Genomic DNA, 25,995 nt, shown 5'->3' with positions numbered 1-25,995 from the left:
GAGAGAATGGCGCCATTGTGTTTAAATCCCAGAACAATGCTCGGGCTGATTCAGAAGAGCCGGATGAATGATCGGAATGTGGAGGGGAGGAGGGTGGAAATGTGCAGAAAACCAGGCGCGCACTGCCGGCCTTATGTGAACAGTCACCTACAATATACAAGGAACACTATTATTTTTATATATTATTATTTTTTCATTTTTTTTTTTTTTTTGTATTTTACACTGAGATTTATGCTTCATATATGTTTATACCGATCTATAAGACTCCGTGCCGGCCGTTCTGATGTTTTTATATGATCAGTGATCTCTATAGCGCCCTCCTGTGGTGCCGGTCATGTCCCCTGCAGGTGCGGCTATAGAAAGGCCTGCATGGGACGGAGAGCAAGCACCGTAATGACAGAAGTCTGACCGGAACACTCCAGGCTAAACGGATACAATGTCTTATGCCGGGGGCGGGGCATGACCGATTCTTTCTTTGGAGCTTTTTGATTTGGTCATGCTCCGCCCCCTCCGGCGCAGCACTAGGCATATTATCTGTATCATTATTATTATGTTATCATATTCTCCGTGTATTATTATCATATTCTCCGTGTATTATTATCATATTCTCCGTGTATTATTATTATATTCTCAGATTATTATTCTATCATATTCTCAGTGTATTATATTATCCTATTCTCCGTGTATTGTTTGTGGCCGCGTTATCAAAGGCGTTTCTCCCCTTCAATGGGGTCACTGGGATCGGAGACGGGGGAACCTCCCGGCAGTCAGTCCTGAGGGCTGTCGGTTCAGTAAGCCCGGTGTTAGGCCGCACTAATGCCGGGTTCTCACGTGGCGTAAATGCTGCGGATTTTCCACAACTGAATTCTGTGCGGAAATACCGCAACATTTAGGGCTCGTCCACACGCTGCGGAATTGACGCACTTTTTCCGTCCAGAATTTCAGGCAGAAAGAAGGCAGCAGAAGACGGCAGCAGCATAATGGACGAGATCCGTCACATCATCCACACGCTGAGGGAAAATTACCTGCGGTGCGGAACTTAATTCCATGTCAGTTTATGCTGCGTTTTAGTTGATTTTCCGTTGCTGGTTTTCTCTATTGAATTCAAAGGGGATGCAAAACCCCCAAAAAACAGAAAACCAAGCGTTGCGAGTTTTGCAGCGTATTCTCAACTACTGAAAATAAAATCCTACTTTGCAGAACATCATCGGCCTTCCTGCAGTCCGGATGACGTTACATCCCATGTGACCGCAGCAGCCAATCATAGCGTCACATGGCCTTCAGCGTCATCGTAGCCGGCCGGTCTGCACCTAGAGAAGACGGAGGGGGGACGTAGCGCCGTTTTTGTTTTTTTCCAAGCGTTGCTTTCCACAGTGGAAATTCCTTCCAAAAAACCGCACCAAGCAATGTGGTGGGATTGTTGGGAGGAAAGGTGCTGTGGTTCCAGGTCGGATACGCTGCACAGTTTTTACGCAGCGTATCTGACCCGTGGGAACTCGACCTTTAGTGGCAGAACGGCGTGGCAGACGGGTTGCGGTGTAACACGCGTGGCAGACGGGTTGCGGTGTAACACGCGTGGCAGACGGGTTGCGGTGTAACACGCGTGGCAGACGGGTTGCGGTGTAACACGCGTGGCAGACGGGTTGCGGGGTAACACGCGTGGCAGACGGGTTGCGGGGTAACACGCGTGGCAGACGGGTTGCGGGGTAACACGCGTGGCAGACGGGTTGCGGGGTAACACGCGTGGCAGACGGGTTGCGGGGTAACACGCGTGGCAGACGGGTGCGGGGTGGCAGACGGGTGCGGTGTATGATCCGGATTGTGATCCTTACGCTGGAGCGTGTGTGGTCCCCCCCCCCCGTGATGTCCCTGGAGAGCTGGTGAGCAGTGATTGGCTGCAGCCTGGTGAAGCTCAGTGAGGGAGAGGGATGATGTCATCACTGCTGCAGAGGCACACACAGCGGCCGGCCATGGCATTGCTGTTGTGGTATGATCTGGATGACACAGCCTCGGCAGAGCCCTCGTACACCCTCGTCTGTCGGGCAGCTTCCTTGATACCGACGTGCCACCATGCCAGGGCACAACCATGAGTCCCAGATGCATGCTGCTGTTTGTGTTTGGCTTTGTTGGCGGGGCGGTGGTCATTAATTCGGCTATCCTGGTGTCCCTCTCCGTTCTGCTGCTGGTGCACTTCTCCTTCTCTACGGCCTTGACGGAGAAGCTGCCGAGGATCCTCAGGTACCCGGTGCCTCGCTGCTGATCCTCTGTCTGCCTCCTCTTAACCCTGCGTCTCCCGGCCCGGCATGTAAAGCTGCTGATACACCTGTAGACGAGACGTCACTGCTGTGTGTTTTTCTTTTCTTATTTTATTGGATAGAATTCTGATTGTGAATTATTATTTTTTTTGTTCTGAATTTAAAATGTATTTTTGGAATTTCTATTTTTTCCTTAATCTGGTTGACGCTTGCAGTTGACATTCCCCTTGTGTTCTCCTGGGTCACCGCTGCTGCGCTTGTTCTGCCAGTCTTTTCTGGAAACATCATTGTCGCAGAGTTTTGTCGTCGGGACTTTTTTGTAAAAAATTTTTGGGTTTTGTTGTATTTTATGTTTTTGTTCGGACGTGACATTTGGAATTTTTTGCTTTGTCGGATTGGGATGAATCCGGCGCCGCTCTTCTGCGTCTTTTGGCCCCGTGATCTGCGTCTGGCTCTCCGCCGTAATCTGTATGCAGTGGGGAATTGCTTTGTATTGAGTGCGTTAGTGGCGTCTCCAGGGCAGGAACACAAGTTGTTTGGTCTTGGGACATTGTTCTCGGTGTCATACGCAGCACTGGTCGGGGGGATATAAAGTCCTGGACGTCTTAGAAACGAGGCCGCAGCAGCAGGAGACCCCTGAGCCCACGCTATGTGCCGGCTGAAGGGGCATTTACTATTGAAGATTATTCTGCACGTTTCGTACGACCTTGTGCTTTGTGTGGCTGCTTTTGTTTTCTGACCTTGCCATAAATTGTCTTAAAGGGCCAGTGGGCTTTCTATTAGGAAATGATAGGGGGGGGGGGGGGTCTTCTGCTATATAAGCAGCTGCCCTCGCTCTGGAGGACGGCTTGTGGGGGATGCTGTATAAGTGACAACCGCATATCTTGCCATCAGCTGGTTTGCTTTGTTCAAATGGTACGACCCTTTAAGCTTCCCATAGACCAGTGATTATCGCCCTCTGTGGTGGGAGGATCCGCTGCCCCCGCATCTTCCTGGTCACTAATCCCTAGTCTTACCCTATGATTTAATACATCAGACGACTGTCCCTAGCCAGGACTTGTGGAGATGTGTCTATTCTACACAAAGTGCAGTGTATAATGGGATCTCGGACAAACTGCTGGGGGAGTGTCCGTCAGCACAGCCGCTGACAGATTCCAAGTGGCAACAAGCAGAGTTTTTTTTTAAATAACTCAGAGGACGAACCAACGACTTCTGGGTGGGGGGGTTATTTAAAGCTGAAGGTGAGGAGTATGAGCCGAGGCCGATATGGACAGGATAGTCCTTCATTAAGCAGGAGACGCTGGGCTCTCTGTCCCACACTCCGGCCGGCACTGCGTCCCGTCTTTCAATGCCCCCTTGTCCCTCTTTATGGGGTTACGCGGTCTGTAAGAGAATTGGTTTCATGAATGGCTGGAAATCCATAGTAGCCGTGTTGCTGCACTGAAGACTTCTCCTCCAGTCTGGAGTTAATTGATGAGTTGTCTTGTGCGTTGTCTCATCCCAATATATGGGAACTATTCACGATCCTACAGTCACGTCGCCTGCCAGGATTGATTTATAGGACTCGTCTTTGCAATGTTTTCATATACCTTGTGTTAAAAGTCCTCACCATTTTCAGAATCTCTGCTTGCTGTCAATGAATGGGAACTTTCTTGTCAAGACCTGTCCTGACCTTTTGTCTTTCACACACCAGAGGAATACAATGAATTAGTGTAGACAATCCTCTGTGAGCTCAATGTATCCGCACAAATCTCTCCTGTTATTTATACTTTGTTACAATGTGTCGGTGCAGGTAAAAAGTATCCATCTGGAGTGCAGACTGTTAAGCTCACAGAGGATTGCGTAGACTGCATGTAATACTAGCAAACCCTCAGCTGTGAGAAGTTTTGGGTCTGTACAGGTTTTAACTTCTGTACATAAACCAGAACGATTCCATTCGCTGACGGCAAGCGAAGATCTTGAAAAAGGTGAGGCATTTTAACATATATTCGAAAGGTTTCCAGCTGTTTACTGAATCATTGTATATGGCGACTTTCTAATATGCTTTCTATTTCAATTGTTCATCACTTTCAAGATCTCTGCTTTCTGTCCGTTATGTAGAACATTCATTGTTTACGTGCAGAAACTTGAGGGTTTGTTGCAATGTGTTAGTTTAGCTATCCTGGACATGCTCTGAGTTCTCGTCTGCACTGGTACATTGTAACAAACTCTCCTACGTTCTTGACCGCTGATGTCCAGTATGGCCGGTTAGATCGGTTACTGGGAAAGCTGAGTTACAACTATGGCAGCCGTTACACCTACAGACAGTTCTCACCCAGCTTTCCCAGTCTCCTGACTACCGGCGGTGATGCTGCCTGTGTCGTTCTACGTTCTGGAGTAAAAGTAACGTCTGAAATGTAATGTACTGAACAGGAAGGAGCGGCCCATCTCTCTGGGGATCTTCCCGCTGTCTCCCGGAGACGCGTTGGTCCTGCCAGACGCTCGCGGTGCAGAGACGCCCGGAAACGGACCCTGGAAATTGCAAGAACAAAATCATTCGCGCTGCAACTCCAGTCTGAAGGTAATGACCTAAAACCGCGCCTACGTGTTATTATTAAAGGGCCAGCAGCGGAGGATATCCATCATATATACGGATGTAAATCCAGTGGCTGAACCCCCCCCCCCATCAGTACACCAGTAATCCAAGTAACCTGCCCCTTTAAGGGACTATTGACTAACAGAGAATGTATGGCCCGAAGAGGACGGCCAATGACGTTAGAGGATTTCTTGTGGGGGAGGGGTAGTATTACCTATAATGCAATAGATGTGACATCTCCTTTAACAGGAAGAACTGTTCAGTCTCAGCCACACGGGGACCAAAACCGCCGGCCTAGACCCCGACAACATGGTGCACACGTCCTCAAAAGACCAAAAAGATGAGGTCATCATGAAAGCCAATGTAAAAAACAACAACGTCCAGAACAAGAAGAAGAGCGAAGACGACCCGGTCCAGCAGGAGACCACCACAGCCTCCACAGGTAGGTCCTAACACAGCGCTGCGGACCTTCTGTAAATCACTGGATAATGAAAAGCTCTAGAACTTTCTAAGATACTTTGTTTCAAGCCGTCACTATTTTCAAGATCTCTCCTTACTATCAGTGAATGCGAGCGTTTGTAGTTTACATTTTGAGGGTGCAAAACCCATCCGGATATAATACTTCTCACAGCTGAGGCTTCGTTACAGTGTATACGTGTAGACCATTCTCTGTGAGCTAAGCACATCAGCAGCACTCCAGGCTAGTTCTGCCTTCACTGATACATTGCAACAACCCATCCGCTGTGAACAGGGCAGGTTTGTAGACTATGGATCAGTGCTGTACATTAGTCGGCCTGAGTCATGTTGCTGCCACGCGGACGGCTCTCCTATGTGATCCTATGTTGGCTCCGTCCTATGTGAACCCTCATTGATAGTCCGATCACACCCGTCTGCCGGATTAGCGCAGTCCCCGGAGGTGAAGTCACATCGGATGTCACTGACCGCATGATAATCATCAGGAGAGCTCCCGCAGTGGACATCAATCACCAGCCTAAAAATATTCTATTTCTACACTTAATAGGCCTGAAAAAACCCCGTCCTTGCCTTGTCCTGCTTACACAGCTGAGCACTTGTTACAGTGTGTCAGCTAAATACAACAGCAGCACATTTCTGATCCTCCAGGCTGATCGCTCTGACCTAGACTGATACAATCGAACAAATCATATCCTATGGGTACCATCCCGATAATGCTGGAATGCTAAACTCAGTATTTACAATGTAACAAACCCTCAGATGTGTGAGCGGGACCAGGTCAAAACAGGTTTTCAACCTGTAAATGCAAGCATCCATTCACTGATGGCAAACGGAGATCTTGAATATGGTGAGGAATAGAACTAAAGAGATTTATTTACATAAGAGCTGAAGCAATCTGACAGGAGGCCTAAGATGCCTTAGTAAATACAGGCCCACCGAGCACCCTACAAAGACAGGGGGAAGCGGGAGGGGGTGCGTTACACATGTGAAAGTGGCTCCCTGCCCCCTCGTGCACATGCTCGTACTTAAAGGAGCCCCGTCCTGTGATGATCGCCCCCTTTATGTAAAGATATAAGGCGACTACCCAAAAGGATGCGCTAGTGACCGGCTCAAGGTCACAGTGCCGTCTTAGAGGTCATACACTTCTGCGGCTTCTCTAATGCATCCAGCAGCTAATTTATTTATGTTCTGTTAATGGTATCGATTACGTCTGCAGTAGAGACTGTGCCGCCGCCGCATCAGCGAGGACGGGGGGAGGACGGTGCAGTACAGAGATTGCAGCTTTATACGAGGGGAAAATTATGTAAATATGCGGCCAAGACTATGAAATAATCTATAAAATCATAACGCCTCCGGTCGAGGGAAATGTTGGCGGTCACGGCACTCAAAGCCGGGGTGTTGGCAGTGGAGACCAAGCAAGGCTAGCCCCAGCTACTTAAGATAAAACCCGCCCCTTTCTGAGGCCACGCCTCTTTTGATGCAGCAGAACATTTCATTGGTCTCATGAACTACAAGTGTTATGTGGAACTATTATCCAATTGGAAGGGGTCTACCAAAAAGTGGATGACTCCTTGAGAAAGGGTCTTTTTCTGGTCGAGCTCCTTACAGGAAGGAAATGTCATTGTCCTTTTTTCTAGATTCCAATGATAACGAGGAGAAATCAGAGGTCCAGTCCATTATAGAGTCCACCCCAGAGCTGGACATGGACAAAGAACGAGCATATCAGTTGACCAGGTGAGAAACGAGGAGGAGGAGATGATATAATGATATACGTCGCTGGTGTAGTTCCTCCACATGTCACTAGAGGGAGCTCTAGGCCGTGCTAGCTCTTGGTTTTATACCCTCTTAGAGCCGTTTCATGACTGAGTTAATGTCCTAGGTGCTAACATGTCCTCGTCTCGTTCCCAGCACTCCCTCCAAAGGCATCGAGAACATAGCGTTTGACCGCAACACAGAGTCATTGTTCGAGGAGCTGTCTTCCGCTGGAACAGACCTGATTGGAGATGTCGATGAAGGGGCAGACCTGTTGGGTAATAATCTGATAATTCCATTACCTTTTAACTGGTCGTACTGGTAGAGTATGTGTTTCCAGTCATGGGGAGCTTCAACTTTTGTCCTTAGGATAACAATGAACAGAAAGTAGAGGGACAGGAAGTGTTGTCATGGGGACACAGGCACTGAAACTGTAACTCCAACCTTCGACAACAAATAAAGGCTAACCAAGCAATATAATGATAATGCCGTATAGGCAGAACACTCCTTTATGGTGGCAGTGATCAATGTGGGCCGTCATGTGGCCGGTCAGTGCCATCTCATGTTCGCTTTGGCCTTTTCTACTTCTATTATTGCTTCACCCTTTTGTTTTAGGTTTTTATTTTCTGCTTGACCTTTAATAGATAATTCTTGTGTGTTGCAGGGATGGGGCGGGAGGTGGAAAACCTTATCCTGGAGAACACGCAGCTTCTGGAGACCAAGTACGTAGACGCCGCGCCCGTCTCGTGGTCGTTCTGGCTTATGTAGCGTGGCCGTATTTACCCCTTGTGTCCAGTATGAATTGTCCGTAGGGTTTGTCCGCTGATTTGAGCCTAATTTCATGTACGTGGTAATCTTAGGAACGCCCTGAACGTGGCGAAGAACGACCTGATAGCGAAGCTGGACGAGCTGATGTGTGAGAAGGACGTGCTGCAGGGGGAGCTGGGTGCCATCAAACAAACCAAACAGAAGCTGGAAGAGAAGAACAAGGAACTGGAGGAGGAGCTGAAAAAGTATGTGCCCCCCTTCTCTTATTAAATGACTTGCTCTGACAGTAGCGTGTTACGGGAAACAGAGCCACGATGGTTTTGGTGTTCTCTCCCTGTGACTGACTGCTAAGGAGTCGAGAGGGGAGGAGACTCTGTGACCAAGTGACAGAGAAAAGCAGCCCGTTAGATACAATATGGCTGACAGTGGTAGCTATCTGATTCCTGTCCAAGAAAATAGCTGGAGCTGAACTCTCCACTGAATAAGCTGCATTATGAGGGAAAAAATAGATGGAAGATCGGCTGATTTTCTTTTTCAGGGCGCGAGCGGAGACCGAGGAAGCGAGACAGAAATCAAAAGACGAGGAAGATGTGAGTGGATTATTCCCAGCTGCACGTTGGTTATATTGGAAATCTGGGAGAAATGTTTGAAATTTGATGGTCAGGGCTGCAGAGGACATTTGTTTTTTATATATATATATATTTTTTTTTTAATAGAGCGACGTTCCAACGGCTCAGAGAAAACGGTTCACGCGGGTGGAAATGGCGCGAGTGCTGATGGAGCGGAACCAGTACAAAGAGAGGCTGATGGAGCTGCAGGAGGCAGTGAGGTGGACTGAAATGATCAGGTACAGAGCACCCACTGTAATAAAGCTTATATCTGGACTACGGCGATGTCATCACTTAAAGGGGTTGTCCCCATTCTCCGCAGTAGTAGTGATGTCTCCAGGACCCCCACGATCACTAGTACTGGGGTCCAGAGTCCGACGGAGCGGCAGTCGAGCATGTGACCGCGATCCATGCCAACGTCGCGCCGTGCTGATGAGGAGGACGTGGGACCGGAGCCCTGTATTTGTGATCGTAGGGTGTCCCAGCAGTCTAAGCTTGATCACCGATCCTGTGGAGACATGATAAACGTGTGTAGGGATACCCCTTTAAGGCTCTGATTATAATAACCTTGTGACTGTGACACGTCCCGTGGACTTATATATCGGGGGCCATCCGGTTTCTGGTGTTTTTTTTCTTAGATTTATATTTATTGGGATTTTTTTTTCTAGGGCATCGAGAGAAAATCCTGCTATGCAGGAGAAGAAAAGGTCGAGCATCTGGCAGTTGTGAGTACGGGGTCACACTGGGCATATTACAGTGGCAACTAGATTAACATTGTGCCAACGAAAATAGCAACTTGGCAGCAGTCATGCCATATAATACCCATTGTAGTGACTGTCCACGCGGCTGTGTTTGAAATAGAAGAATAAAAGCCACTTTGCAGCGCCAGTGACGGTCCCACTAACGCTTGATTGTCTCTTCTCAGCTTCAGCCGCCTCTTCAGTTCCTCGGCAACGGCTTCCAAAAAACCTGAGCTTCCTGTTAATGTCAAGTATAACGCGCCAACCTCGCACATCACCCCCTCCATCAAGAAGAAGAGCAGCGCCTTAGCCAAACTCCCCAGCGACAAATCCAAAGCCTTTGACTTCCTCAGTGACGAGTGAGTAAACACTGTATGGGATTCATATAAAAATGGCCGACTTGTGTGACCGCTCCACAAACGTGACTGATTCTAATAACAACCAGCAGAATAGTGAGTACAGCTCTGGAGTATAATACAGGATATAACTCAGGATCAGTACAGGATAAGTAATGTAATGTATGTACACAGTGACTCCTCCAGCAGAATAGTGAGTACAGCTCTGGAGTATAATACAGGATATAACTCAGGATCAGTACAGGATAAGTAATGTAATGTATGTACACAGTGACTCCTCCAGCAGAATAGTGAGTACAGCTCTGGAGTATAATACAGGATGTAACTCAGGATCAGTACAGGATAAGTAATGTAATGTATGTACACAGTGACTCCACCAGCAGAATAGTGAGTGCAGCTCTGGAGTATAATACAGGATGTAACTCAGGATCAGTACAGGATAAGTAATGTAATGTATGTGCACAGTGACTCCACCAGCAGAATAGTGAGTGCAGCTCTGGAGTATAATACAGGATATAACTCAGGATCAGTACAGGATAAGTAATGTAATGTATGTACACAGTGACTCCTCCAGCAGAATAGTGAGTACAGCTCTGGAGTATAATACAGGATGTAACTCTGGATCAGTACAGGATAAGTAATGTAATGTATGTACACAGTGACTCCACCAGCAGAATAGTGAGTGCAGCTCTGGAGTATAATACAGGATGTAACTCAGGATCAGTACAGGATAAGTAATGTAATGTATGTACACAGTGACTCCACCAGCAGAATAGAGAGTGCAGCTCTGGAGTATAATACAGGATGTAACTCAGGATCAGTACAGGGTAAGTAATGTAATGTATGTACACAGTGACTCCACCAGCAGAATAGTGAGTGCAGCTCTACAGTATAATACAGGATATAACTCAGGATCAGTACAGGATAAGTAATGTAATGTATGTACACAGTGACTCCACCAGCAGAATAGTGAGTGCAGCTCTGGAGTATAATACAAAATGTAACTCAGGATCAGTACAGGATAAGTAATGTAATGTATGTACACAGTGACTCCACCAGTAGAATAGTGAGTGCAGCTCTGGAGTATAATACAGTATGTAACTCAGGATCAGTACAGGATAAGTAATATATGTATACAGTGACTCCACCAGCAGAATAGTGAGTGCAGCTCTGGAGTATAATACAGGATGTAACTCTGGATCAGTACAGGATAAGTAATGTAATGTGTGTACACAGTGACTCCACCAGCAGAATAGTGAGTACAGCTCTGGAGTATAATACAGGATGTAACTCTGGATCAGTACAGGATAAGTAATGTAATGTATGTACACAGTGACTCCACCAGCAGAATAGTGAGTACAGCTCTGGAGTATAATACAGGATGTAACTCAGGATCAGTACAGGATAAGTAATGTCTGTACACAGCGACTCCACCAGCAGAATAGTGAGTGCATCTCTGGAGTATAATACAGGATGTAACTCTGGATCAGTACAGGATAAGTAATGTAATGTATGTACACAGTGACTCCACCAGCAGAATAGTGAGTGCAGCTCTGGAGTATAATACAGGATGTAACTCAGGATCAGTACAGGATAAGTAATATAATGTATGTACACAGCGACTCCACCAGCAGAATAGTGAGTACAGCTCTGGAGTATAATACAGGATGTAACTCTGGATCAGTACAGGATAAGTAATGTAATGTATGTACACAGTGACTCCACCAGCAGAATAGTGAGTGCAGCTCTGGAGTATAATACAGGATGTAACTCAGGATCAGTACAGGATAAGTAATGTAATGTATGTACACAGTGACTCCACCAGCAGAATAGTGAGTGCAGCTCTGGAGTATAATACAAAATGTAACTCAGGATCAGTACAGGATAAGTAATGTAATGTATGTACACAGTGACTCCACCAGCAGAATAGTCAGTGCAGCTCTGGAGTACAATACAGGGTGTAACTCAGGATCAGTACAGGATAAGTAATGTAATGTATGTACACAGTGACTCCACCAGTAGAATAGTGAGTGCAGCTCTGGAGTATAATACAGGATGTAACTCAGGATCAGTACAGGATAAGTAATGTAATGTATGTACACAGTGACTCCACCAGCAGAATAGTGAGTGCAGCTCTGGAGTATAATACAAAATGTAACTCAGGATCAGTACAGGATAAGTAATGTAATGTATGTACACAGTGACTCCACCAGTAGAATAGTGAGTGCAGCTCTGGAGTATAATACAGGATGTAACTCAGGATCAGTACAGGATAAGTAATGTAATGTATGTACACAGTGACTCCACCAGCAGAATAGTGAGTGCAGCTCTGGAGTATAATACAGGATGTAACTCAGGATCAGTACAGGATAAGTAATGTAATGTATGTACACAGTGACTCCACCAGCAGAATAGTGAGTGCAGCTCTGGAGTATAATACAAAACGTAACTCAGGATCAGTACAGGATAAGTAATGTAATGTATGTACACAGTGACTCCTCCAGCAGAATAGTGAGTGCATCTCTGGAGTATAATACAGGATGTAACTCTGGATCAGTACAGGATAAGTAATGTAATGTATGTACACAGTGACTCCACCAGCAGAATAGTGAGTGCAGCTCTGGAGTATAATACAGGATGTAACTCAGGATCAGTACAGGATAAGTAATGTAATGTATGTACACAGTGACTCCACCAGCAGAATAGTGAGTGCAGCTCTGGAGTATAATACAAAATGTAACTCAGGATCAGTACAGGATAAGTAATGTAATGTATGTACACAGTGACTCCACCAGCAGAATAGTCGGTGCAGCTCTGGAGTACAATACAGGGTGTAACTCAGGATCAGTACAGGATAAGTAATGTAATGTATGTACACAGTGACTCCACCAGTAGAATAGTGAGTGCAGCTCTGGAGTATAATACAGTATGTAACTCAGGATCAGTACAGGATAAGTAATATATGTATACAGTGACTCCACCAGCAGAATAGTGAGTGCAGCTCTGGAGTATAATACAGGATATAACTCAGGATCAGTACAGGATAAGTAATATATGTACACACTGACTCCACCAGCAGAATAGTGAGTGCAGCTCTGGGGTATAATACAGGATGTAACTCAGGAATAGTATAGGATAAGTAATGTAATGTAATGTATGTATACAGTGACTCCACCAGCAGAATAGTGAGTGCAGCTCTGGAGTATAATATAGGATGTAACTCAGGATCAGTACAGGATAAGTAATGTAATGTATGTACACAGTGACTCCACCAGCAGAATAGTGAGTGCAGCTCTGGAGTATAATACAGGATGTAACTCAGGATCAGTACAGGATAAGTAATGTATGTACACAGTGACTCCATCAGCAGAATAGTGAGTGCAGCTCTGGAGTATAATACAGGATATAACTCAGGATCAGTACAGGATAAGTAATGTAATGTATGTACACAGTGACTCCTCCAGCAGAATAGTGAGTACAGCTCTGGAGTATAATACAAAATGTAACTCAGGATTAGTACAGGATAAGTAATGTAATGTATGTACACAGTGACTCCACCAGCAGAATAGTCAGTGCAGCTCTGGAGTACAATACAGGGTGTAACTCAGGATCAGTACAGGATAAGTAATGTAATGTATGTACACAGTGACTCCACCAGTAGAATAGTGAGTGCAGCTCTGGAGTATAATACAGTATGTAACTCAGGATCAGTACAGGATAAGTAATATATGTATACAGTGACTCCACCAGCAGAATAGTGAGTGCAGCTCTGGAGTATAATACAGGATGTAACTCAGGATCAGTACAGGATAAGTAATGTATGTGCACAGTGACTCCACCAGCAGAATAGTGAGTGCAGCTCTGGAGTATAATACAGGATGCAACTCAGGATCAGTACAGGATAAGTAATGTAATGTATGTACACAGTGACTCCACCAGCAGAATAGTGAGTGCAGCTCTGGAGTATAATACAGGATATAACTCAGGATCAGAACAGGATAAGTAATATATGTACACACTGACTCCACCAGCAGAATAGTGAGTGCAGCTCTGGGGTATAATACAGGATGTAACTCAGGAATAGTATAGGATAAGTAATGTAATGTAATGTATGTATACAGTGACTCCACCAGCAGAATAGTGAGTGCAGCTCTGGAGTATAATATAGGATGTAACTCAGGATCAGTACAGGATAAGTAATGTAATGTATGTACACAGTGACTCCACCAGCAGAATAGTGAGTGCAGCTCTGGAGTATAATACAGGATGTAACTCAGGATCAGTACAGGATAAGTAATATATGTATACAGTGACTCCACCAGCAGAATAGTGAGTGCAGCTCTGGAGTATAATACAGGATGCAACTCAGGATCAGTACAGGATAAGTAATGTAATCTATGTACACAGTGACTCCACCAGCAGAATAGTGAGTGCAGCTCTGGAGTATAATACAGGATGTAACTCAGGATCAGTACAGGATAAGTAATGTATGTGCACAGTGACTCCACCAGCAGAATAGTGAGTGCAGCTCTGGAGTATAATACAGGATGCAACTCAGGATCAGTACAGGATAAGTAATGTAATGTATGTACACAGTGACTCCACCAGCAGAATAGTGAGTACGGCTCTGGAGTATAATACAGGATGCAACTCAGGATCAGTACAGGATAAGTAATGTAATGTATGTACACACTGACTCCACCAGCAGAATAGTGAGTGCAGCTCTGGGGTATAATACAGGATGTAACTCAGGAATAGTATAGGATAAGTAATGTAATGTATGTATACAGTGACTCCACCAGCAGAATAGTGAGTGCAGCTCTGGAGTATAATACAGGATGTAACTCAGGATCAGTACAGGATAAGTAATGTAATGTATGTACACAGTGACTCCACCAGCAGAATAGTGAGTGCAGCTCTGGAGTATAATACAGGATGTAACTCAGGATCAGTACAGGATAAGTAATGTATGTGCACAGTGACTCCACCAGCAGAATAGTGAGTGCAGCTCTGGAGTATAATACAGGATGCAACTCAGGATCAGTACAGGATAAGTAATGTAATGTATGTACACAGTGACTCCACCAGCAGAATAGTGAGTGCAGCTCTGGAGTATAATACAGGATGTAACTTAGTATCAGTACAGGATAAGTAATGTAATGTATGTACACAGTGACTCCACCAGCAGAATAGTGAGTGCAGCTCTGGAGTATAATACAGGATGTAACTCCGGATCAGTACAGGATAAGTAATGTATGTACACAGTGACTCCACCAGCAGAATAGTGAGTGCAGCTCTGGAGTATTATACAGGATAAGTGATGTACGCAGTGACTTTGCTGATGTAGATGTGTTGTCAGTGGAGGAGATATAATGTAATGTTGGGTGCACTATATATGATGTCTCAGACTCTGGGGCTCGCAGTCATTTCTGTATTGTGTCGTCAGTGTCTCGGGTGGCAGTGAAGCCTCTTTAGCCTCCAGGCGGGAGCAGAAGCGAGAGCAGTACAGGCAGATGAAGGCGCATGTCCAGAAGGAAGATGGCCGCGTGCAGGCGTTCGGCTGGAGTCTTCCCCAGAAGTACAAGCAGGTAATGGCCGCCCCGTGTATACTTTATAGACTGCAATGAATATGACTATCATACCTCTGTATATTTATTGCTGTGATAGGTAACGAATGGTGGCCAGAGTGACGGCAAAATGAAGAATTTACCAGTCCCTGTTTATTTAAGGCCCCTGGATGAGAAGGACACTTCTATGAAGGTGAGGGGTTTCTGTGTTAATCTTCCTGTAAATATACACTACATATCATGTCCTACAACTTTAAATCCTCTATACTTCTCTTGTACTGATTCTAAGATGAATTGTTTCTTCTACTCCAGTCACATCCAAAGCTGCATTTTTTTCTTCTATCTACTGGCTCCACAGAAAATACTGCTCAGTTGCAATCTGGATGTTGTGGTCTGTGCACCAGGCCGGGTGTAGATAGTGATTCAGTGCAGCACAGAGTGTGGATATGATACCAGTAGAATTATGAATGCAGCTCTGGATGTGAATGGAGCATGGTACCTCATGTAGGAATCCAGAATTTCTGATGTTCACTATTGTGGTAGTGGGGGAGACCTTCATCATACAGGCCGGCGTGGGAGCCTCTGACCTTATTAGAGGCCGCGTATTTATGGGATCGAGCGTGGTGACTTCATACTGTGTCCGCTCCTTCACAGCTGTGGTGCGCCGTCGGCGTTAATCTTTCTGGCGGAAAGACCAGGGACGGAGGCTCCATTATCGGAGCGAGTGTCTTTTACAGTGACGTCTCGGGCTCTGAGCTAGAAAAACAGAAACCCAGAAGCGAATCCCAGAGCAGCCTAGAAAAACTGGAGCAGGAATTAAAGGTACAGACCTGCTTATATATGAAATGTTACTGCTTGTATTGTCACAGCTGAACAGGAACACTTCCATGACTGGCCACCAGGGGCTCTGTTCTGTTATATCATTGTGCCCCTAAAGGCCGGACAGAGGAAGAAAGCTTAAAGGGACGTTCCTTGTAATTGTACAGGTGCAGCAGAAGGAGTTAAGACATCAGGATGAGTTGTCCAGTCTGGTGTGGATCTGCACCAGTACCCATTCCTCAACCAAGGTCATTATCGTAGATGCCAACGAGCCAGGAAACCTGCTGGACAGCTTTATAGTCTGCAACTCCCATGTGCTGTGCATCGCAAGCGTGCCAGGTGAGCGCTCCTGCTGCCACACAACCTCTCCACATCCTCACTCCTTCTCTCCCGGGCCGGCGGCTGCTGGAGATCAAGCACAACAAATTGATCCTTGATCATAGATGGAGCGTGAAGCCCCCTACAGAGGTGCATCAAATACAAAAATCACGACATACCCCATACCTAAATACTCTCTGAAAGTAGACACCTTGCACATTGTGAAAATGGCATGGGCGCCTTCCGGCAATTTTGCATCAATGCGTAATGTAAACCTGCGCATCTCTTCACGTAATGAGCGGCTGTGATCCTTCTTCCTGCTCTCACTCCTCCTCCTCCCCTACACAGACACAGACTTTTCATTCTGCTCCCCAACTTCACATGAGTGCTGCGCCCTGAATATCACTCCTAGAGTATTGAGCCTGGTGTCATTTTAAAGCTAAGATTCTGGGATTTAATGTAATTCCAAGATATATTTCCTATATCGTAGTCGCACAAGCCTTTAAAGTCATAACATATTACATACGCCCTTGGTAGTGAAAAGGTTAAAGGGGAAATGGTCACTGACGTGAACACAGCAACGACACAAATGTCTCTCCTGTCCTGATTGTTACAGTGTATCAGTCTGTTTAGCTCCTGGAGGATTGTAGCAAACACTCAGGGTCCTCTGCAGGACTGGATTATTATGATTTGACCGTCCTCACTGACTCTTTCTAATAGGAGTGATGGAGACGGACTACCCCACAGGAGAGGCTTCCAAGCCGGACACCGACTCCACAGACAAGTCCTTATCAGAAAGTCTGGTGAGCAGCAGTTCTTCTGGTGACCATATAATCACTGGTGTCCGAGTGACCACCGCCGAAGACACCGAGCCCATCGTATGCCAAGCTCCAAGTGTCATCTCCCCAGAAGCGGAGAGTCATCCAGGTAGGCAGGACGAGGAACTCCATGTGGTGGTAATAGGGAGGGGTGTTCCCTGATCGAGTGCTTCCCCCTTATAACCGGGGAGGTACGGCCCTCACTCTGGGGACCCGCAACATCTAACCTTTATCCCATAGATTTCAGTGGTCACTATGTAAACCAGGGGTGAACAGTGAGCACCCGCGTGCCTCGCACCCACAAATATGCCTTTGGTTTGCAAGTCGTCTGGGTACCCAGGTGGCTTCCCAATCCATATACTGGGTCTCCGGGGCTGTAATTATTATTATTATTATTATTATTCTCTATATTCCGGGTCTCCGGGGGTATAATTATTATTATTATTATTATTATTCTCATTCTCTATATTCCGGGTCTCCGGGGGGTACTTATTTTTCTCCATGTTCGTTGTGACAGATCCGGACTCCACCGGTCCTGAGCTGGATGATAACGTTCCCACAGCAGAGGAGGCCACTGAGGCTACGGAAGCAGGTGACAGCCCTACAGACGAGGTGGCCGACATCACACAGGCAGGAATATACACAGAACACGTGTTCACCGATCCCCTGGGTGTACAGACCACGAGCGACGACAGCGGCTGCCCGACCAGGTAATGGAGTCCGTGTATAATACTCCGGCACAGATGGCGTGGAGCACAATTCTGGGGTTGGGGGGGGGGGGCGGTTCCTGTAAGTAAAGCGTCATCATTGTACATAGAAAATTAACTTTGTGTTTCAATTCCTCACCATTTTCAAGATCTCTGCTGACTGTCAGTGAATTGAAAAAGTCTATGAGACCGTTTTATATATTCTGATTGATATATCTTCAGTTATCTGTTCCCTCCCAGCAGTGAGTTTGACCTGTATAGAGATGGCATGGCCGCGCTGCCGACCGATCAGGATCTGATGAGAGAGGAGGCACAGAAGATGAACAGCCTCTTACCCACCATGTGGCTGGGAGCACAGAACGGACAGTAAGTGCCGCCACCCTGTATAGTCTCCCATTGGAAGGAAGGATCAGCTGATTAGTGTCTTGCCCTGCGATCAGCTGTGATCAGTGCAGGAACCCAGCAGCAAGTGTTAAATTCCTCTGCAGTGCCACCACAGGAGAAATGGGGTATTACACAGTTCTCATTGAAGTCATAGTAATAGATGGATGTGCTAGGTCCTCCAGAGACACAGATGCTGCTGTTCCTTGATGGATTCACTGACCGGACATGGGTTAATGTGCTTTCTAGAGCGGACGGCTTCTTTAAGGCTTTCATGGTGTCGTGAACGTGATGCTTTACACTGTGGCGTTTCTGTTACAGCCTCTATGTTCATTCCTCCGTCACCCAGTGGAAGAAATGTCTGCTGCAGATCAAGCTGAAAGACTCCATCCTCAGTATTGTGTGAGTGCAGCGTCGTCTCATATATAAGGGGGAGGGGGATTGCTGCCGTTTTCTTTAACCCCCTCGTTCTTCCATTGGTTATTATATTTTGCAGGCATGTGAAGGGCATAGTGCTGGTAGCCTTGGCTGACGGGACGCTGGCAATATTCCATCGAGGCATCGGTAGGTGCGAGTCCCAAATATACAATTCAATAAGATTGCTGCTCGATCCAGGCTGCAACAGCGCCGCCCCATAGGAGTCCATGGGAATTACAGCCATGCTGAATAAACATTTACATTGGTACTTTTACCTGCAGACGGTCAGTGGGATTTATCGAATTATCACCTGCTGGACTTTGGGCGTCCTCACCACTCGATTCGCTGCATGACGGTGGTACATGAAAAGGTTTGGTGCGGATACAGGAACAAGATCTACATTGTAAATCCCAAGACCATGAAAATCGAGGTAGGAGGCGCCGGCGGCGCGGGGGAGGACGGTGATGCATTACAGAATACGCGGTAATGCATTTCTTTCTCCTCCAGAAATCTTTTGACGCTCATCCAAGGAAGGAGAGCCAAGTAAGACAGCTCGCCTGGGTGGGGGACGGCGTCTGGGTCTCTATCCGCTTGGACTCCACGTTGCGGCTCTACCACGCGCACACCTATCAACATTTACAGGATGTCGACATTGAACCGTATGTTAGTAAAATGCTCGGTGAGTTTCTGCCAATTTATGTGTAAGATTGTTCTACTGCCTGGTCCAAGCACCGCTGCAGTTTTATTGACTCCCCCATCCTGACTGGAGCTCTTCCTAGGTCATGAATACAATGCCAGAACTTCAGTGAAGACTGACACAGGCAAAGTAGTAAGAGAGAGCGATAAGCGAGTGTACATACCACATGTGTATGCCATTCAGGGTCTATGGAAAGCTGGGTGTCCATGCCCCCAAAATCTGTTCTCCATGCTGAAGAGCGGGTCCAAGGAGGTCTCTGAGGCTCGTAGTGTAATCTGTTTACTATGAACGTGATCTTGTTTTCTAGGCACTGGAAAACTGGGCTTTTCCTTCGTTAGAATTACCGCGCTGATGGTGTCTTGCAACCGCCTCTGGGTAGGGACTGGCAATGGCGTCATTATTTCCATACCCCTGACTGAAAGTAAGTGCCCCCTGGCGGTGTTCACAATTCAAACAACTGTTTGCACTTCATTGATATAATGTCATGTTCTACGTTCAGGGTAGGGACCGTTAAGCCTGTACTGGTTGTCACCATTCACTGACAGCAAGCTGAGATTGTGAAATCGTATTCGAAAGTTGCACAACTTGATTCAAGGGGTTGTATGGGATTAGAAAAACATGGCCACTTTATTCCAAAAACGGCGTCACCCCCTGTCCACAGGTTATGTCTGGTATTGCAGCTCAGACCCATTCACTTCAATGCTGCAATACCAGTTACAACCTGTGTATGGGGTGGCGCTGTTTACACCTTGAAATTTTATAATCGAGAGAAATAACAGGAGATTGGGTGAGGGCACATATAAAACCCCTTCCCCCGATAATGGTTGAGTGCACGTAGACCCTGGTGGTGGCTGCTTTTCTTCTGCGGTGGGCACTCTCCGCCACGTCCAGCTATTGGCACTGAGAACGTAGCCCCTTCCTTGTGGGGTTTTATATATAAGGTCCCCAGTTCTAGAGCCCCAACATAGTGGTACAATTGAATCTTGACTGTCCGGTTCTTGAGAACTTGTTCTTCACCATTCTCCCCTGTCCATTACTGTCTCACTATAGCTGTAATTCTGCACCAGGGACGGTTACTTGGGTTAAGGGGTAAGTGATCCTCTTCCGAGTAGCTGCTGGCCGCCTAGATTCCCCCTCCTTGTATGTTCCTGAGCGTCTTCTTCTGGAAGTCTACCCCTCCCCCACCCTTTAATTGGCAGCAATCTTCCGTGTTACTAAACGGCTGGGCAGTAAAGCGTCCTCATGTGTCGCAGCTAATCTGGTAGTCGCTGTCTGTCCGCCGGTCACCACGTCATCTGCTCTGGAGCTTCTCATCCCTGCGCACCGCTATCCTCCTCCTCCCTCTCTCATGGTTTCTTCATTCTAATGGATGTGTCTTGTCAATCTAGCATGTCGTGGGCTAGTGAGGGTCTGCAGAACGTAGGGGGGTCCCATAACGGAAAAGGGTCACGTCTTAGAAAGCGAGTCCATGCTGCACGGCTGAGGCTTCTTCTCATTGACGAGGAGCTGAAGGGAAGTGATCTTGGTACCACGTGGGCCGAGTGACTGCGGGGTCTTCTGAGACCACCTTGGCTCTAACCATCTCGGCAGGTGGACGCTGGTTTGGCCAAGAATTTCCCTAGTGTCTAAGGCCAAATCCAATTAAAAATGCTGATCTGATATGTCATAAGTGTGGGGGACCATTGATGAAGATCTCCGAGCTCTGGTCATCAGACGATCACACGATTCTCAGATCATTTCTGGGTGGCTTTCCCCTTTAAGGTTTGTGCATGCCATCTATGACGGATATTAGACCCCTCGCCGAGCCCGTCCTCTTGTCTCACCTCAGATTGGTTGGCGTCAGGCTGGCCACCATTGGAGGCTCTAGGTTGGGATCACATGACTGATGCGTTCTAGATCCTTCTAGGCTAGACGAGAAAATACACAATCCATTATATTCTGCCTTCAGATTCTGAGCATGCCCTTCTTATTATTTCAAGCCACGTCTTGAAATACTAAACGCTGACTATTTCCCCTTCTCGCTGCGCTTCTAGAGGCCGGTGCCATGCGTGCTGATGAATTAGTGCACCCCCACCGAGTGTCGACTTATCTTATTTATTTTCCCTTCTGAAGCCAATAAAGCTCTGACTGGTTCCAGCAATCGTCCAGGAAGCGTCATCCGCGTCTATGGCGACGAGAACAGCGACAAAGTCACGCCAGGAACGTTCATACCGTATTGTTCCATGGCTCATGCTCAGTTGTGTTTTCACGGACATCGGGATGCGGTGAAATTCTTTGTTTCGGTACCAGGTACTTTTATTTGAATTAAAAATGAAAGGGTAATTATCCGATCAATATCTGATCGCGGGGGTCCGATACCTGATGATTCACTGAGAAGTGCAGCATTGTTTACCAGCCACAGCGCCATACATTTGATAGTGGTGGTGACTGGTATTGCAACTGGACTGAGCTTACTGCAATACTAGACACAGCCACTATCATATGTGTGGCGCTGTAAACAATGCTGGGGATGCTGCGCTGCTTCAGACGTCTCATCGGTGGTGTGTTGAAGTCGAACCACTATCGGTCAGATATTGAAGGCCTGTTCGAAGGATAAACCATCAATATTATCATCCTGGAAAATTAATGGGGTGGGGGAGGGGGAATTGCATTGAACTCCGCTAATGACTATGCGATCTTCTCATCCAGGTCAGGTGATTCTCCCGTCCAGTGGTAGCTCGCCAGATTTATCCGGAGACAAAGGCGCAGCGTCTCAGCAGGAAGCGGATCAGAACCAGAAGTTCATGCTGGTGATGAGCGGTGGAGAGGGTTACATTGACTTCCGGATGGGTAAGGATAGATAACAGCGCTTATTACAACGTGACGGCCCATTCTGTGGTTGTCTAGAACACCTCGAAAATTAGGAGCCAACTCCACCCCGAAACCGGAAACGGCTGTGGGCGGAGTTATCTCCGGACTACAATGGCTCCATTTGCTCTTTGCAGGTGACGACTGTGCCGAATCTGAAGGTTTAGACGAGTCCTTACAATTCGAACCCTCCATGGCCAAAGTGGAGAGGAGTCACCTCATAGTCTGGCAAGTCATGGGTAGCGGCAACGACTGAAACGTGGGCGGGAGCCCTACAAACGTTTTGCATGTTGTATATAATTTCTGCCATTTTTTTCTACTTCGTATTCTTTTATCCAGTATTTTAACACTTCAACGACTGTATAAAACCCTCCCCCCTCCCAAAAAACGTCACAATGGAGCCAGGCGCAATGTGCTTCTCTCGGCACACTACTACGAGGACGCCCGCGGTGTGCACTGCAGTGTAATATACACAGTCCCCAGAGAAATGATCACCCGTCACGTCCCAGCACTGAAAAATCCATTCAAAAGACTCCCAAATCTGGAAACGGAACTCATGACAACGCTGACTTGTACGATTTTATTTCTAATAGTGATTTCACATCAGACTATAAAAGCAAATTTTTCATTTTCTTATTTGAAATAAGTTTTTCATAATTTTTTCCCCCAATTTTTTTGAATTTTTCACTTTTTTTTTTCATCACTTCAAATCTCTAAATGAATTTTTTTTTTAATCCTACATTGTCTGCTTTGGTGAGATTTTATGTTTGAGTGTTCTGCTCATCTACTCGCTATAAGGTTCTGGATTTTGTGGATGGAACGGAGAATCGGGAGCGAGGGTATTATTCCGACTGGAACCAGTCCATTGCCATGGTGACCTCAGTGGGATGATACACAGGACTGATATTTCTTCCATTCGCAGAGTTGCTGACTCTGCTCCAGACCTGGGATGGGTTTGATTTTTCATGATATTTGAGCAGACGGCCTGGATCTATAGGTGTCCATACAAGATCTGAACATTTATGTGCCACCTGTGAGCAGAAGTTCTCCACTCACTGATCTTCCAGCACTTTACGGTTAACCCTTCCATGGAATGGAAAAAATGGCACGCGGAGGCTTAGGTTGGTGGGGGTTTTGCTTTATGTGAATGTCCAGCCGTATTTTATTTTTTTCAAATCGAAATGTAACATTTAGCATTGAATAATGTCGTCATATCTTATTGCAGCATCAAATCCCCTGCAAACGCCCAGGGGTAAATAGTATAATCCTACCTGCCCGCAGCCACCACTAGGGGGAGCTCACTAAAGTCCAATTACACATTGAGCTCCCCCTCAAATAACAAACTTTTTGCATATTTGCAGCGAATTCCACGGGTCCCAAAAATCAAACTTTTACTCACTATTCCTGGCTCGACCACAGAAGTGGCCCCCCAGCCTTGTGTACAGCCTGTGATGGTTCATTACATGAGACCGCCTGCAACAGGTCGGCAGGATGTGTGGTGGGTGGGGTGGGTATAGGGTTTTTTTTCTTTTTTGGCTGCAATTATTCCAGCAGTTAATCTGGCCCCAAGTACAAGTCGTCTAACGTAATAAACGGACGTGACTATTACTGAAAATCCTCAATTTAATAAAAAACATATTGTTGCATAACCCGAAATTTATAGAGCTGATTGTGTACGTCTTCCTGGCGTTCGCTGCTAGAAACAATAAGGTTTTCATGTTTTTTCTCCCCCACGCTCCCCAAGTTTATCTCTATATTTTTTTTATTTAGAGTAACCCCTTCAGGACCAAGGTCCTTTAAAAGGTGACATTTTGCTGGGGATATTCAGACATCTGAGGGCAAATATTTTTTGGGCTCAAACAGAATTTTTCAGTTTAACCAAATTAAAATAATCCTGCGCTATCCCAGCAATGAAGGTTTTCCTAGCGTCGCGCCTGCTCTTAGGGGGTGTGTGGGTATGTAAACAGGCACTCAAACCCATTTAAAAAAAAATAATTACCGGGATTTTTTTATAGTAATTCTATATAAAACATTTATAACGGTTTCTGAAAATTGCAATCAAAATATTCCTCCCCTCTAAGAAGATGTTGAAAGTCGATGACCGTGGACGTGGCGGTTGTTAGGAAGCTCCTCCCCCTCAGAAGTATTGTATGACTGTATCTCGCACTTTATAATACAATGTAAACTAAAACAAGCAGATCTTTGTTTTTTCATTATTTTGCTGCCATGAGGTATTAGAACTTTTTTTTGTATGTCATTTAATAGAAAAATATCCGTGTATAAGAAGCTATAAAATTATTTTACATATCGAAATATTTGTCTCACGTTGCCAAAGTTTTTCTTCAAGAATTATTTACCCTTCGCTGAATTTCCCGTGCACGTTTTTAAAACTGGACTCATGTCGCTGAATTGTATTTTATATATAAATCTTGGATAACTTTTTCTAGAAGAAATATTCCTGTAACACGAACGTTTTTCTATAGCTCTGCTGCTTCTGCGCTCCCCGTTTCTAGAGATCTGCTGCTTCTGCGCTCCCCGTTTCTAGAGATCTGCTGCTTCTGCGCTCCCCGTTTCTATAGCTCTGCTGCTTCTGCGCTCCCTGTTTCTATAGCTCTGCTGCTTCTGCGCTCCCCGTTTCTATAGCTCTGCTGCTTCTGCACTCCTTGTTTCTAGAGATCTGCTGCTTCTGCGCTCCCCGTTTCTATAGCTCTGCTGCTTCTGCGCTCCCCGTTTCTATAGCTCTGCTGCTTCTGCACTCCTTGTTTCTAGAGATCTGCTGCTTCTGCACTCCTTGTTTCTAGAGATCTGCTGCTTCTGCGCTCCCCGTTTCTATAGCTCTGCTGCTTCTGCGCTCCTTGTTTCTAGAGATCTGCTGCTTCTGCGCTCCTTGTTTCTAGAGATCTGCTGCTTCTGCGCTCCTTGTTTCTAGAGATCTGCTGCTTCTGCGCTCCTTGTTTCTAGAGATCTGCTGCTTCTGCGCTCCTTGTTTCTAGAGATCTGCTGCTTCTGCGCTCCCCATTTCTGCGCTCCTTGTTTCTAGAGATCTGCTGCCTCTGCGCTCCTCGTTTCTGTGCTCCCAGTTATTGGATTTTCTTTGTTATTTGGTTTGAGCTGGAAGTTGCAGTTTGGGATTTTGCGTTCACGCTCAATATATTTATTCCACAAAAATTCAAAATGTACCAAAGGATTTGCCACGAGCCGGCCGCAGGCTTTAGATTGAATTATTTTTGTTGAAAAATGTAAACTTTTAAAATGCCGGAGGACAGATCTCATGACCCGGAGGCCTTGCGAAAAATTCCATATATTTTGTGTGCGGTTTTGCTGGCCGTGGATATTGTTGAGCCGCCGCTGCCGTAATGTCGGATAGAAGTAGTTATTTGCGTGGGGGGTGCAGCTCTGTACATGACCTGTATGTGTGTAAATATCTCTATAAATATGTATATCAAACCATTCACATCAATGGCTGACGGCTTTTTCTTATTGTTTTTTTGTTGTAATTATTTTTTTCAGAAGCTCCGACCGTTCAAAGGTAACGAGTAATATTCTATAAGTGAGCCGGGTGAGATTTTATGTTTCATGAAAATCCCCCCCCCCTCGTGTTTAATTCTCTTTTTCAACATATCTGCTTGCTGTCAGTGAGTGGCTCTATGGCTAATACTTCACATAGCTATTAAGGGTTTTGATCTAAGTGTTGTATAGACTGAATACAATTATAACAAGATGCCTCCATTCACTGGTGGCAAGCAGAGATCTTAAAAAGTGAGGATTTGAAACGCAGAGTAATATTAGAGCGTTGCTAGACTTCACCTGTCAAGGTTTTCTTGACTCCCACCCCCTCAGTAAAGACCGGCACCCATCGTCCTCTAACAGTGGGGGGTACAGGGGCCGGATACTTA

General features: G+C 46.1%; 1 protein-coding gene across 4 annotated transcripts in view; it reads left to right on the top strand.

Annotated features, from left to right (window-relative positions):
* Positions 1-25,553, top strand: part of SPAG9 (sperm associated antigen 9) — a 43,962-nt gene extending 18,409 nt beyond the window's left edge. The window contains exons 1-27 of one of the 4 annotated variants that reach the window (XM_075845142.1): positions 1,955-2,238; positions 4,668-4,815; positions 5,080-5,272; positions 6,942-7,038; positions 7,213-7,334; positions 7,721-7,778; positions 7,917-8,069; positions 8,363-8,414; positions 8,541-8,671; positions 9,101-9,157; positions 9,358-9,531; positions 14,975-15,116; positions 15,196-15,288; positions 15,750-15,917; positions 16,082-16,253; positions 16,953-17,159; positions 17,568-17,760; positions 17,998-18,123; positions 18,460-18,540; positions 18,635-18,702; positions 18,837-18,985; positions 19,063-19,234; positions 19,560-19,673; positions 20,303-20,341; positions 21,365-21,541; positions 21,941-22,081; positions 22,237-25,553. In XM_075845142.1, coding sequence (XP_075701257.1) covers positions 2,087-2,238; positions 4,668-4,815; positions 5,080-5,272; positions 6,942-7,038; positions 7,213-7,334; positions 7,721-7,778; positions 7,917-8,069; positions 8,363-8,414; positions 8,541-8,671; positions 9,101-9,157; positions 9,358-9,531; positions 14,975-15,116; positions 15,196-15,288; positions 15,750-15,917; positions 16,082-16,253; positions 16,953-17,159; positions 17,568-17,760; positions 17,998-18,123; positions 18,460-18,540; positions 18,635-18,702; positions 18,837-18,985; positions 19,063-19,234; positions 19,560-19,673; positions 20,303-20,341; positions 21,365-21,541; positions 21,941-22,081; positions 22,237-22,355 — 3,498 coding nt within the window. In that variant the 5' untranslated portion in view covers positions 1,955-2,086 and the 3' untranslated portion in view covers positions 22,356-25,553. Of the gene's footprint in view, positions 1-1,954; positions 2,239-4,667; positions 4,816-5,079; positions 5,273-6,941; positions 7,039-7,212; positions 7,335-7,720; positions 7,779-7,916; positions 8,070-8,362; positions 8,415-8,540; positions 8,672-9,100; positions 9,158-9,357; positions 9,532-14,974; positions 15,117-15,195; positions 15,289-15,749; positions 15,918-16,081; positions 16,254-16,952; positions 17,160-17,567; positions 17,761-17,997; positions 18,124-18,459; positions 18,541-18,634; positions 18,703-18,836; positions 18,986-19,062; positions 19,235-19,559; positions 19,674-20,302; positions 20,342-21,364; positions 21,542-21,940; positions 22,082-22,236 lie in introns of those variants that run through there. The other 3 variants (XM_075845140.1, XM_075845139.1, XM_075845141.1) reach the window with 3 other exon arrangements.
* Positions 25,554-25,995: the final 442 nt, after the last annotated feature.

This window comes from Rhinoderma darwinii, chromosome 13, assembly GCF_050947455.1.
Source record: "Rhinoderma darwinii isolate aRhiDar2 chromosome 13, aRhiDar2.hap1, whole genome shotgun sequence".
Lineage (NCBI taxonomy): Eukaryota > Metazoa > Chordata > Amphibia > Anura > Rhinodermatidae > Rhinoderma > Rhinoderma darwinii.
Note: the sequence above shows the minus strand (reverse complement) of the source record. Positions and strands in the feature narration are given on the sequence as shown.